General features: G+C 45.6%; 1 protein-coding gene across 2 annotated transcripts; it reads left to right on the forward strand.

The window, feature by feature from the left end:
- Window positions 1–147: 147 nt before the first annotated feature.
- NSDHL (NAD(P) dependent 3-beta-hydroxysteroid dehydrogenase NSDHL) lies at window positions 148–12,833 on the forward strand. Of its 2 annotated transcripts, XM_072043076.1 has the most exons (9): window positions 148–188; window positions 1,563–1,640; window positions 2,721–2,771; window positions 5,185–5,346; window positions 6,254–6,400; window positions 7,330–7,458; window positions 9,304–9,446; window positions 11,040–11,142; window positions 11,801–12,833. In XM_072043076.1, the coding sequence occupies exons 3-9, from the start codon at window positions 2,751–2,753 to the stop codon at window positions 12,134–12,136; spliced, it is 1,041 nt and encodes a 346-aa protein (XP_071899177.1). In that variant the 5' UTR covers window positions 148–188; window positions 1,563–1,640; window positions 2,721–2,750; the 3' UTR covers window positions 12,137–12,833. The 2 variants fall into 2 exon arrangements, with proteins under 2 accessions (XP_071899177.1, XP_012947903.3); XM_013092449.5 differs by lacking the exon at window positions 148–188 and having other exon boundaries at window positions 1,570–1,737.
- Window positions 12,834–14,119: the final 1,286 nt, after the last annotated feature.

Raw genomic sequence — 14,119 nt, forward strand, 5'->3', positions numbered from 1 at the left:
TTGGCTGGAGGGGGGAGGGCGGGACCAATCAGCGAGGGGCAGCCGGCTGGCGCGATGCTCGGGCCAGGGCGGGCGCGAGGGGAGGGGGCGAGAGGCGGCGGTGGGCGGGGCCTGAGGGGAGCGCCCGCGGTGATTGGCTGGGAGCGGGAAGGGGGCGGGGCCGGGCCGGCGCTGAGGGGAGAGAGGAGGTGAGGGGCCGGGGGGTGAGGGGAGGGGGCTTCAGGGTGGGCCTTTGGGGGTGAGGGAGGGGTATTAGGGTGAAGAGGGGGCTTTTGGGGCAAGGGAGGGGGTTTTTGGGGCGGGTGAGGGGCCTTCAGGATAGGCGATGGGGCCCTTAGGGTGAGGGAAGGGCGCTATAGGATGGGAGGGGGGCATTAGGGTGAGGGAGGGGCCTTCAGGATAGATGAGGGGGCCCTTAAGGTGAGGGAGGGGGCTTTAGGATGAGGGAAGGGTGCCATAGGATGGGAGGGGGTCTTGGGGTGAGGGAGGGTGCCATTAGGGTGAAGAGGGGACATTTGGGATGAGGGAGGGGGGCCTTGGGGTGAGGAGGAGGCTTTTGGGGTGAGGGAGGGGGGCATTAGGGTAAGGGAGGGGGCTTTTGGGGTGGGGGAGGGAGTCTTGGGGTGAGGGAGGGGGCTTTAGGATAGGTGAGGGAGGGGGGCCATCGGGATGAGGGAGGGGGGTCTTGGGGTGAGGAGGGGGCTTTTGGGGTGAGGGAGAGGCTTTTGGGGTGAGGGAGGGGGGCATTGGGGTGAAGAGGGAGCTTTTGGGGCAGGGGAGGGAGTCTTGGGGTGAGGGAGGGGCCTTCAGGATAGGCGAGGGGGCTTTAGGATGAGGGAAGGGTGCTATAGGATGGGAGGGGGGCCTTTGGGGGTGAAGGAGGGGGTCATTAGGGTGAAGAGGGGGCTTTTGGGGTAAGGGAGGGGGCTTTGGGGGCGGGGGAGGGAGTCTTGGGGTGAGGGAGGGGCTTTCAGGATAGGTGAGGGGGATTTAGGATGAGGGAGGGGGGCCTTTGGGAGTGAGGGAGGGGGTCATTAGGGTGAAGAGAGGACTTTTGGGGTGAGGGAGGGGGGCCTTGGGGTGAGGAGGGGGGCCTTGGGGTGAAGAGGGGACTTTTGGGTAGGGGAGGGAGTCTTAGGATGAAGGAGTGGGCCTTAGGGTGAGGGGGGGGCCTTTGGGGTGAGGGAGGGGCCTTCAGGATAGGCGAGGGGGCCCTTAGGGTGAGGGAGGGGGGCCTTAGGATGAAGGGGGAGGGCTTGGGGTGAGGGAGGGGGCGAGGACTTTAGGATGGGCAAGAGGTCTTCAGGATGGGGTTCTCAAGATGAGGGAGGGATCCTTGGGAAAGGGGGAATTCAGGGTTGGGGTGGTTCAGGGTGTGTGGGGGAGCTGGAGCCGGGGCAGGGCAAGGTGTTGTTCTGGGGGGTGGTGAGGGGGCTGTGGGGGTAGGGGAGGGGGCAGCAGCAGGGCAGGAGGCCTCATGTCTGGTTGTTGAAGCCAGCTGGGTGTTCCTGGCCAGACAGGCACCAATTCAGCTTTGTTTTTTTTTTTCTTGTTGCTTCCAGAGGGCTTCCCCGAAAGTAAAAAAAGAGCAGTAAGCAGCAGCTTTGGGGGCGAGTTGAACATACCTGGTTTCTTGCAAGGTACGTGCTCACCGGTGTGATCCCGTGGTCGTTTTACAGCAGCCTTGGTGTAGCTGTGCCTGGGTCGCATCCAGCTGCGTTGGCGCCTGTTTGTGAGGTGAGATGGGGCAGGGAGTGCTCCGCGTGGAAACCAGCCCAGGTGGAACATAATTAATTTGAGGCTCACCACAATTTTGAGGTTCATCGCTATTTTCTCATCACTGTTCTCATAATTTTGAGGTTCGCCCACCTCAGTGCGTGATGTTGGAGGCAGTGGGAACGACTGACTGGGAATCAGGAGACTTGAATTGGCCTCTAAAGCAACAGGTTTCGTGCTGGTCAATTAAAGTGGCTGTAAGACCACCAGAAATCTTTGTGTGCAGCTTGTTTTTCTCATGGAAGCAGATGTAAATAGGCATATTGTTATCTTCTGCCTTTCTGTTACACTTCACGCAGCAGGACCACAGCTGAGATGTTGGTTTTTTTTTGCTATTAGTGTAAAAATTTTAATGAAACTTGTGCTATCAACCACCTGTGATGTGAAAACCTGGAAAATCTCAGCACTGTCTTCCCTCTCTGCTGGTCTGGGATTTCTTCCTCACCCTGTCTGCTGTTTTGGAACAGGCGGGTGTGGCGCTTCAGTTCTGTTTTGTTATTCCTAGCACCCTTGAGCATTTTTGAGGAGACAGCTGCCAAAACAACAGAATTGCCTTTGTGTTTCTGGAGTAGGGATGCTCAGATACTCAGCAAGTTCATGAAGCTAACGCTAGCCAAAATAAAGTGGCACCGAGACAAAATGGTGCCTTTGTTATCAGGGCTGTTTTATTAGAATTGTGCCTTTGAGGAAGCTGTTTGATGGCCGTGTTAGTCCTGTGCTGCTTAGCATGTTCAGCTGGGCTGGGAGAATTAGTTCGCTGACGTTTTTCATGTTTCTGCTTTGCATCTCGATTTCCAATTGTAATTTGCATTTTCAGTGGCTTCACACCTCAATTTTTGTAACTAGAAATCTGTTTTAAAAAGAAGTTGTTCGTGTTAATGGCATGCCTAAGTAATATGAGTGTTGTACTGTGAATAAAACATTTTCTTTTTTTTTTTCTTTAGGAATTAGATTAATATCAAGTCATCAGAGAGATGGCCGCGCGCCTCAGATCGGTGAGTAGAGGGCTTCAGCCTTGCTGTATGAAGATTGGTCTGATGGAGACATATTTTCATAGATACGTGTTCTCTAAGCATCCTTGGAAGAAATGAGGCTGTTTCTGTGTTAACACCTGCATCCAAAGACAGTGCTGCTGGAAAAGGGGCATTTCTGCTGCCATTCCAACTCCAGAGAGACCTGATGATGCTCCAGCCCTGAAAAATACCGGGGGCTTTGTCAGTGCTGCTGAATCAATTGGTGTCTGCAGATCTGCTTACACCAGGATCATTCCTGTGTGCCTTAAAATGTTATTCCATGTTGGCATGCAAATAAGGGCCTAGCTGGGCTCGCTGAGATCTGCTAGACCATAGTAACTTCTTCCTAGCATTATTGTATTGAATGCAGGAAGCTTTAATATGGAAAGAATAATGCTTTGCTTAGCTTAGGAAGTTATTTGGCCATTTATCTTGGGAATACAGCTTGCTAAGCTGATCTGTTACGTTACCTGTGGTTGTTTATTATAGGGAAATTTCTGCTTTCTGGTCTATTTTCTCTTTTTCTCTGGCTTCTGTAAGTAAATCTCAGATATTTTGGAAACAAACAAAAGTCTAGCATAACATTAGAGAGCATGAACAGGCTGTTTTGGCCGCACAGCACTAGATAGATAGTAATTCCTGTCCTGAAGTTGAGGTGATCTCACATAGCCTGGATTTCTGCCAGCCTTTTAGAAAGGTCCCAGGAGTCCAGGAGCATTACTGTGAGCTGCAGTCACACTGATTCTGGACACTGGGTTGGTTCGTTTAGTATTTTCCAAAGAGGTGTGTGTACTTTAGGTTATAAACAGGCACTAAAGGTTATTTAAATAAATCTTTTGGTCAATGATTTGAATACTGACCTTGGGTGAGTGGGGAAAATAATGTGGAAAAACCTGGGCTGCATCAACTGCAGTGGGAGAAAGTGATGCTGCCACTTCCAGTCAGACAGAGGGCGTCATTCTGCTGCTGTTTAAAACTTCAGCTCGGCGCTGTGTGCAGTTGTGGTGCTTGTATCTTATGAAGAACGTCCTGGGGTGAGACAGGGCACAGACAAAGGCTGATAAAAATACCAATGAACTGGAGCAACTGCCTGCTGAGGAGAAGCTCAAAGGGCTCAACCCCTCGGTGGGGAAAGGAGACTGCAGAGGGGGTGGAGATGACTGAATTTACAAAATCAGGAAGCTGATGAGTAAAGCAAATGTAGACCTGTTGCAGGGGGGAGATGCAAGGAGAGCAAACTGCAGAGAGTCCTTGGACTAACACATTTTTTTTATACTGTCCGTTCTGCAACCATCAAAAGCAGAATCCAGGACCAGATAGGCCATTGGTCCATCCCAGAAGAACTTTTATTAATTTATTTAAAGGTTCTAACCAGGCTGGGCTTTGCACGCACTATTCCAAGTAGCTGGCGGTGCCCTACTATAGTTGCTGAATTGCACTGAACTTTTCTTGTTTCTTCTGTGGATAACTGATGCTTTGCAGTTGAATCTTTGTTTAGGGATGTAGTCCCTGGAAATTTCCAAACAATTGTTGTCTTTGTGCAGTTTCACTGGGTTAAAATTCCCTGCAGCTCAACAGAATAACTGCAGAGGTGGGTGTTTGTGTAGCAACAATAAGGAGCAAATGTATTTCTAGCCAGGACGGAGCAGTCTTTGTACAAGAGCGTTAGGTCAGAGGTTGGACTCGATGATCTTGAGGTCTCTTCCAACCTAGAAATTCTGTGATTCTGTGAAGAACTTCCTCCGACTCACTGCTTGCATGTTCTTTGGTGGTGGTGAGGTTTCCACACTCATTGCAGTTAGAGCAGTGACCAAACCAGAATCTGTTAATTAGTGACTCCAGCCATTGAATTATAAAGCATTTAAAAAAGAAATTAAAAACTAATGACTAATTAAGTAGGATAAGCTTTGCCTTTACCTGATTGATTTCTTGGCTTGGAGGAGCCAAAGTTCCATGTGCTGGGAAAATGGCTTTGTCCTTGCTAGCTGTGATGGGCTTTGTAGTTTGGGTTATCTGTGCCATGTGGCTGTAGTGAGCTCTGTCTGGTTTATATCAGGGCAGAGTTTGTCAGAGCTGGTCCTCTTCTTCCCTCCCAGTTGAGCCACTTGGTTATGTGACAGAGTCCTGCCAAAATAGGAACCAGCAAGCAAGCTGTGTGGACCACTGGGACCACTGGCATGCCTGAACTTCGGGTTGCTGTGGTAGCACAGATGTGTTGGAAAGTGATATCTGCGTTTAGATTCCCCCAATCAAATCGACTACTGACTTGAACAATCAGAGCTGTGCAAAATTGCAGCCCGTTAAGATCTTAGGAAGTCCAATCCCAGTTTAGTTGCACTGTTTGCTGCTGCGTGGCTGCTTTCTTGTAACACCTGTTTTCTCACTGTCTTTGCAGGCTGGTAAAAAGTGTACAGTGATCGGCGGCTGTGGATTTTTAGGCCAGCACATGGTGGAGAAGCTCCTGGACAAGGGTTACTCGGTCAACGTATTTGATATCGAGAAGAGATTTGAGAATGACAGAGTGCAGTTTTTCCTGGGAGACCTTTGTGACAAAGAGGTACAGACTAACAACAGTAACCTGCCTAGGTGGGAAGGATGCCTGTATAAACTAACATCCAGGCAAACAGCTAACTGAGCTGTTTTTGAAGCATTTCAATGCCTGAAGGTGTTGTACAGGCTGTAAAAGGGTGTGTAGATGTGAGATGCCTCCTCACCTTTCCCGTTGAAGTCAGTGGCCTAAATGGTTTTCTGGGGAAGTGTCATCCAGAACACTTAAAGAAATAGCTGGTGACTGCTTGAAGCTGCAGGGAACAGAACTCGTTTCTGATTTGTGATTTGCATTACTGTTAGCTCAGCTGTAGAGCCTGATTACAGTCACTGTTGGTAATTAGGCAGGAGAGCAGCTACGTGCAACCTCAGCCATATGAGCACTGCAGGATGCATTATTCCTCACAGTTAAGACACAAAGACCTCTCGCCTTGACGAGGTTATGCATGTGAACCCTGGCAAAAGCATTTGTATGCGACGTGAGGAGATGTTTCCCCACCAGTACAAAGTATCAAATCTCGGAGCTTTATGACAGTCGTCTCCAAGGCAGGCAGTGCCATGGGATGCTGTGAAACCTGCTGTGTGTGGAGTTCTCTAACTCCCCAGGTAATTCTGAGTCTCATATCTGCACTGGATACTATTGCAAGTAGCTAGGTCTAGATAGCCTCCAGCTCTCAGAAAATTCCCAGATTCTTTGGGGGAAAAACAAAGTTAATGTAGTGCTCTTTTGCCTAGCAAGGAGAGGACACAGAAGACCCTAGAGGCTAATCCTATTCCAGCTGCTCACCTTTATGGAAGGAACGTGACTTGAAATTTAGAAGTTTGGTTTTCATGAGCTTAAGACCTGTGCTTTATTTCCTGAGTAATCCCTGTTGCTGCTGTTTCATTGCTGTCTTGCACAATGTGTCTTCTTGTAGGCCTTGCTCCCAGCTTTACAAGGCGTTTCTGTGGCATTTCATTGTGCGTCGCCAGCACCTTCAAGTGACAACAGGGAGCTGTTTTATAAGGTGAATTTTATGGGAACCAAAACAGTCATTGAAGCCTGCAAAGAAGCTGGAGTGCAGGTAAGGATGGAAGAGCTTGGGGAGCATATAAGATGTGAATGTGAATTGGTGATTTCTGAGCTACGGACCGGTTTGAGTCTGGTAGAAAGGCTTTATTTAATCTCAGTGTGTCGATTTTATTCACTCTTACCAAATTCTCAAGCACAATGCCTGTGAAGATCCCCTACTTACTCTGGGCAGAGATGTGATACTTCCAAGACACCTTGCATGTTGTCCATGTACAAATACAGACCCAACAATGTTTAGAATTAAATGCTGTATAGTACTCCCAGCCCACAGGTACTTGTTGTTCTTGTTTTGCCTTCCCTCTCCCCAGTCGTAAACCGTTTCAGGAAATGGGCTGTGCAGTGTTCATCTTCAGGCTTAGTCTAGGTTCTGTCAGAGCAAGAAGCAAGTTTTGTTAGAGCTTGTTGGATCCGGCTATCTTTTAAAAAGTAGATCTCATTTACAACCACATTTCCTATTGCCCAAGTGATCGCTGGCTTCCTGTTTTGAATCCACGAGGGCATATTTTGTTATCCAACAAAAATATCCAGGATAAGAGTTCTTTTTTGTTGTAATCTGGCATGGTACTGTTATCAAAAAGATAAGCAGATATCTTAAACATTCATTGAGTGTTAAGTGCTAGAACGTGCTAAGCCTAGTGGGTGCTCCAATTTCCTTGGAGATGTTTTCACATTGACTGGTTGTCCTGGAAGTTTGTTGTCCTTAAGGTAGCAATAAATGATGTTAGAAAATTCCCACTCTCTTAATTAACTCTTAACTGCAGTTTCAGATCATCTTCTGTTAACCCACGTTATTCCAGACACAGTTTATTCTCTGTAGAAACAGCTGATTAAACGTTATTTTTGTCTTTACTTAGTCTTTGTAAATAATGATCCTTTTTTTCTGAGGCTTTAAACAGCTGTTCTCTTTCTCATCCATTGCAGAAACTGGTGTTAACTAGCAGTGCCAGTGTTGTTTTTGAGGGTACAGACATTAAAAATGGAACAGAAGACCTCCCTTATGCGAAAAAACCTATTGACTATTACACAGAGACAAAGATCCTACAGGAAAAGGTATCTGTCACAAAATGGTTAACATTTTTCCATGCTTAAAAATGCCTTTCTAAAAGTAGGGCGTGCCCTAGGGGACATCAACAAACTTCAAGACTGAGCAGATCTCTGTTCTCCAGGCTCATTGTTTCTTTAAAAAGAAGTCTCATCTGTAGTGGTGGAGAAAGTCTGTGCAAATTGATGCATACTTAGCAACGTTGGCCAGAGTTTTTGGATAGTACTGGAACAGGCAAATTCCCTTGTTTTACACAGAACCTCTGGACTTCGATGTTCTTTTCAGCATGGAGCTGTGGAAATGTGTTCGTTTATCCTGTTAGGAGAAGTGTGGTAGGTGGCCATGCATCCTTCTACCTGAGCGTGCTGATGGGATGGTACAGGGGATGATTTCCTAGCAGCCCAAATTCTGAAGCAGGCAGTACTGTCCTCCTTGGCTGGTTAAACTCTAAACCGTGTATTCATTTAATAAAAGTGAATAAATAAAGCTGTGACAAATTACCTGGAAAGCTGAGTGAAATAGGGTGCTACATTGGGAGGGAGGAGAGCTACTTCTGGAGAAAGAATAAAAAAAACTGACAGAGACCTGTATTAAGTCCCTTTCTTAGCTGATCCAACTCTGCTTTGAGATAAGCTGGGGGAGACTTTTTTGCTTTCTCTGCTCCCATTGGAAAGCTTTCCTTCCACATTACCTGATTTGCAGCCTGAAGGTACTAGTGGTAGTGGGCATGTGTTTCAGCTGGGGTTGTGAAGAAGGTACTGGGGAAGCAGATGATGAGGTGGAGACTGGAACCATGTTAAGGAGCACGACAACCAAAAAATGTGTTGTAAATTAATGTTGTTGGCCATATACAGAAAACTTTCTTCTTAGTGTTTAAAAATTCCCCCTTACATCTTAATGTCCACTGCTCTGAAATTCTACAGATCACCAGTATCTCTTCTGTTTCAGGTTGATGCTGCTGCAGTATTTGTGCAAACAAATGTATCTTCAAGTTGTTGTTTTTGTTTTTTCACTGGTTTGCATTTCAGTTGTGGAAAGAACTTAGGCTTTTTATAGAAGAATTCAGATTTGCTTCCAGATTGAAGCCGTGTCCTGTTACGTACAGTATTAGCCTTTAAGAATTTTTCTTATGTTCTCTGAAAAGAGCTCAAAAAACATCTGTTCATTCACAAGCATAACCACTTTACTACAAAGTGGACTAGCAGAGTGGAAGCTTGTGAGCAACAATCGAGTCAATATGCTTGTAATTATATCTGCTTTGGGTGAAGCAGTGAAAGTATTCAGTGTTTGTTTGCGTGTGGTGTTCTTCAGTCTTTACTAGAAAAGACAGCAGATTTTTTTTATTAAAAATAATAATAAAAAAAATCAGTTGAACATGTTGTTTAGAAACTCCCAGTAGAATTAAAACTTCTTCAAAGATGCCTTGTTAAATTTGCTTTGCACATGGTGTTCCCAGGAAAAAGGGACCAAACCCTTTCTGAACGTGGTCAAGAAAGCCCATGATGGAAGTCTTCCATTAAATGATGTGAGATTGAATTGCTCAGTTTCCTTCCTTTTTTCTCCCATGCATCCTAAAGCTCCTCTGGTCTCTGTGGTGTTAAATGACAAAGAGCTCCTTCCCTTTGCCTGTCAATCCACTTAGTGTTCACTAATGAAAACAGATTTGTTTCTTTTTCTCATTAAAGAGAAGAAGAGAAAAGAGGAAGGATCATTTGGTAGGATGGGTAGTAATTCTTCCACTGATGTCTTCCCAAAGAGATGAAGGAATGCTTCCTTGCTCCGGTGCTGCAGTTGGGGTATGTTACTAAACCATATTTTTCTTCCTAACCTCTCTTTTCTTCCTCCCCTTACAGGAAGTACTGAGTGCAAATGACCCTGACAACAATTTCTTCACTCTTGCTATTCGCCCCCACGGGATATTTGGTCCTAGAGACCCTCAGCTCGTTCCCATCCTCATCCAAGCAGCTAAGAGTGGCAAAATGAAGTTCATAATCGGGTGAGCAAGGCTTAGTCACTTTATAGCTCGTTAAACCTGAAACCCTTTTGGAACAGGATGATGTTAAATCAGGAGTGGTGATGTGGCTTTCAGTGATCTTCTGATGTAAAAATAGGATAATTCATGGTAATAGTAAGACTGTAGGGATCTTTGTCCTGAGGTGTTCAGCATCGGAGAGGAAGGCAGGATTTAACCTTCTGCACTGGCAGTCTCTTCTTGGGAACTGCAGTGTCATTCTGGAGAGGGAAAAAGTTTCTGAAACTTTTTGCTTGTAATCCAGTAGTCTTCTTTCATAGCCCTTTTGTCAGAGACTCACACACTGAGGTGAATAAGCATTCTTCATGCAAAAGGTTATCAGTAGGGAAAGCAGACATAACTTGAGCTGGCTTTTCACAGTCTAAAGAATTCATTTTTTAATCAAAGAACTCAGATAACTTGCTGTTAACTAATGTGTACTACTGGTATTTGAGGGTCTTGCAATTAAAAAGTGCATTTGACAGTGTTCTGATACTCATGACAATAAGATCAAAGATGTTTGCATTGTGGTTAAGTCTCACACTTCCCAGTGGACCACTGAAATGTTAGAGCAAGAAATAGTTCAAGCTGCTACTAAGAAATCTTTTAAACTTTTATTATCATCTTGAAAATAAATGTGCTCTTTAATTTATAATAGGTTTTTATTGCATGCAGGAAGCTGTTGTGCATGTACCTGTGTGAATGAATACGTGCTTAGGGTAGGGAAAAGAAAGGGACTAGGGCTGTGTTTATATGGTTCTTATTCTTCCTTATGGTTCACTTCTAGATTGACCTCCCGGGTAGGTTGGCTGCTCACAGATCAGAATAAACTCAAGCTTTCTGCTTTGTATAAGTCTTCACTTTCTAGCTCAAATATTCTTTCCTTGTTTAGGTTTTCCTGCTGCTATAAAGTCCTGCTTATCCCTATCAAGAAAGCACATAGCCATTTATCTGTGAAAGTTGAAAATGAAAATTATTAATTCCCAGAATGTTGGATTGCAGCAATGTTTTTATACCAAAATGAATGTGCTGATGGCTTTGTAACACACAATTTATGATTTAGATGGACTCTTGAAAGTGGCATGCGGTGCTATTTTTGGTATCTGTAGAAATAGATTTAACACAGTGGGCTGAATCTGTTTCAGCTGGGACTGAAGTTGGCTTATTGAGTAAGTTAAAATTTCATGAGCCAAGAAATTCATAATTGAAAGCTTGTCCTTAAGTGACTTTCTGTGTGCTGCTTGCCCCTGTGTGCCTATCTGTCCTGCTTCCGTGGATCGCTGGTGGTCCTGAGACCTGTAGGATCTCAGTGGGTTTAAATAGGGTACAATTACAGGAATATAAACTTCCTGAGGGTCTTCTCAAGAGCTGAGACAGTAACAGCTTTTCCTCTGTGTCAAGATAAGATGCGGTGACTTTGTATCTGTCAGAGTAACAAACAGCCTGAAGTTACTGCACAGCACGGGGAGAAGAGGATTCTTAAACTGTATTATGTGAAATATTCCTTTATTTTGCCACAAGCAGATTTTTTTTGCCCAGATTACCTTTGGACATAACTCTTTCCTTTCATCTGTGCAGGGATGGAAAGAACTTGGTAGACTTCACTTATGTGGAAAACGTGGTCCATGGACATATCCTTGCTGCCGAGCGCCTTCAGAAGGACTCTCCCTTGTGTGGGAAGGTAAGGAGGGAACCAGGAAGGGGAGTGGGTGTCCCCTAGCTCAACTCCATCTGCCTGCCTTGCTTGGTTATGTGTTTTTGTTCTGTAGTTCGTGTTATTGTGTCTGTACTGAAAGATCCATCTCGGATGAGTGGAGCTAGCTCACACAAATGGGTCATTTTTTCCTGTCTGTGGCTGTAGTGAGTCGTTGGCCATCTGACGACCGTTCTGTGCAACAGTGTGGGGCAAAATGCATGCGAATGCTTTCAACTTCGTTCTGCAAAACACCTTGTGGAAGGAAGTCCGGGCGGAGTTGTGGGCAGAAGAAACAGTTAGGTAGCTTTTACAACAGAGCTCTGAGCAGCAGGATTTCTTTACAGACTTCCATGGCACCACCATGCTCTGGGCATGCTTTTATATGTTTTCATTGTGTTGTGTCATTCAGTTTGACTGTTGGTGAGTAAAGTAACCTGTCAGGAGTCGCTGGCTTTCTTAGTGAAGGGGATAACCGCTTCTCAGACGGAGGAGGTTGGTGGAAGGTAGTTTCTCATGGAAACGCCTTTGCAGTCAAATCAGAGGTGTCAGTCTCCTGGGCGTGAACACGAGCTGAGCTGGGCCGTCAAAGAGACAAACGTGTGAACGGCACGGTTTTCATCTGGCTTTTTGTCTTCTCTTTCAGGCATTTCATATCACAAATGACGAACCAATTCCCTTCTGGGCATTCATGTCCCGTATCTTGACTGGCTTGAACTACGATGCACCCAAGTACTATATTCCCTACGGGCTGGCGTATTACTTGGCCCTGTTCTTGGCTCTAGTGCTGTGGCTGCTCAGTCCCCTGGTCACCATCAAGCCCACTTTTACCCCTATGCGGGTAGCACTGGCTGGGACCTTTCACTACTACAGCTGTGAACGGGCCAAACGAGACATGGGCTACAAGCCAGTGGTGAGCTTGGATGAAGCAATAGACAGGACCCTCCAGAGCTACCCCCACCTACGCCGGGCTAAGGCCTGAGAAGTCCTGGATGGATTTTATTTCTACCTGACTTTCCTAATTGCTTTGAGATTTTAACGTGAACGCTGAAGCAGATTTCACTAATTGTCTGGAACAGGGAGTTTTCCCAAAGTCCCTCCTCCTCCTCACCATTATCAAGACAGACTTCTCTGGGTTGACAAACACTTCACGTAGTAGCTGTGCTAACAGTTCTTTCCTTTGATGTGACTTGTTGTTCTGAAACAGCTGCTGAACTCTGTGGACTGTGAATAAACACCCTGCTGTGCCCTTTTTAGTCCCAGCCCAGCACATCAGCATTCCTTCGTCTTCTCTCTCCACCCTTGTCCTCTGTTTTGTTGCTCTGGTGATAACAGCCGCCTCTTCTCATAGCTGCAGATCAGTTGATGAAATACTGCTCACAACTGATTTCTCTCTGGCTTTTCTATACAAAAGCAATGAAAAAGAGGCCTTCATCAAGGAGGAGTTCTGCCACCATTTTTTATTTTTTTTTTAACTGTTGAAACTGACTTTATTGTTCTGGGACTCTCTTGGATCTTCCTGTGATTGGTGGGTTTGGCCTCTTACGGAGTAATTGGAAGGAAATCTGAGAAAAGGCATGCCAGGCTCCTCCTTGTAAGGAAGCATGTGCCTTTATTTCTGCAGGAGCTTCATTCTATTTAAAAATATATAAATAAAACAAGAAGAGATGGCTTCCTAACTTTGTGTTCCATCTCTGAAAGGGCAGATCCTATTCCGAGCAGCTCAGCATAAACAGATTTTTAATCATTCCCTTTGTGGGGGGAGAAATCTTTGCTGTGGCTTGTTGTCAGCCAGCACATATTTTGCCATAGTTCGCTCGCTTCCCGTAGGAATGACATTGGTTTGGAAGATCTGCTGCACAAGGCTGTCATCTTGTCTGACATTGTTTGTCAGACATGGTAATGGTCACTGTGTTGCATTGACCACTCAGTACATGAAAAGCTCTTACACAAGAAAATGGCCATAATACCAAATTGTTTAGTTGCCACTTAAATTAAGTCTACTTTACCCCATAATCTTGCTAAGTGCTCCAGTTCCATTTTGTCTTTTTTTAAATGAGGGCTTAGGTTAGGGTGGAACTTCCCTCTGCGGCCAGTTCCTTGCTCTCCAGCAATGATGGATGTTTCATATTTCTTGATGCTTCAAATTTCAGAAGTATGAGAAGTGCCTCGCTGTGCATTCATCATTGTGCCCAGCTCAGCGAGCCTGGACCTCATCTGGGAGCTCAGCGTGCTGCTAGAATCCCATAGGAATGAAGGAGTTTTTAAAACTTCTGGGTATATTGCTGAGTTTTATGTTGGATTTTTTTTTTCCAGGAAGCTATCTTTCTTTAACAGCTAGTTTCACCAACATTTGCCTTGCCTGATCTTGAAGTAAATATCCAGTGGTTGGGTCACTTCACACGACTCATGTTTGCACTCATCAGACACCTCGGCTGTTCTTTGTTTTGTTTTGTCACGTTTTGTTTTTCCCAGCCTGTAGGGTTAAATATGTAAAGCTCAACTTGTAGAGTGCAATCTGCTTGTGTCACCCCACATCCCGTTTCAGTAGGAGACAGACACTTCTCCCAAATAGCTGGGCTGTGTTTCCCTCCATGTGATGCACTGATGTGCTGCCACAAATTCCCTGGTAATGGGAAGACCCTTTCTTTCCTCACTGGTTGGTGATATGAGTGATACGAGCCCCATCCATATCTCTACAGTTTGTGACTTATAAAAAGAACTCCTGGTGAGCTCAGTGGTGAAACCATGCCTGGCTGATAGCGATGGCTTTGTTCCCAATCTCACCTGCTGGATGGAGTGAGGAAGGACGAGGGAAGTTTTTGTGCTCCACTCTGGAGCTGGCCCTGCTTCTAGTTCTCGTGATGCAGTCAACTGAGGCTAAACTTGTAAATTGCTCCTGGAGGAGTGGCCTTGTGGAAACAGGCAATTCAGATGCACCTCTGCTAGGTGCAGTAGAGGTAGC

This window comes from Anas platyrhynchos, chromosome 10, assembly GCF_047663525.1.
Source record: "Anas platyrhynchos isolate ZD024472 breed Pekin duck chromosome 10, IASCAAS_PekinDuck_T2T, whole genome shotgun sequence".
In the NCBI taxonomy this organism is placed as follows: Eukaryota; Metazoa; Chordata; class Aves; order Anseriformes; family Anatidae; genus Anas; species Anas platyrhynchos.

Coding starts and splice junctions, on each gene's coding strand:
- NSDHL (XM_072043076.1), top strand. CDS start 2,751: ATGGCCGCGCGCCTCAGATCG. Junction 5,347..6,253: donor GAGACCTTTGTGACAAAGAG/GTACAGACTAAC, acceptor GTCTTCTTGTAG/GCCTTGCTCCCAGCTTTACA. Junction 6,401..7,329: donor GCAAAGAAGCTGGAGTGCAG/GTAAGGATGGAA, acceptor CATCCATTGCAG/AAACTGGTGTTAACTAGCAG.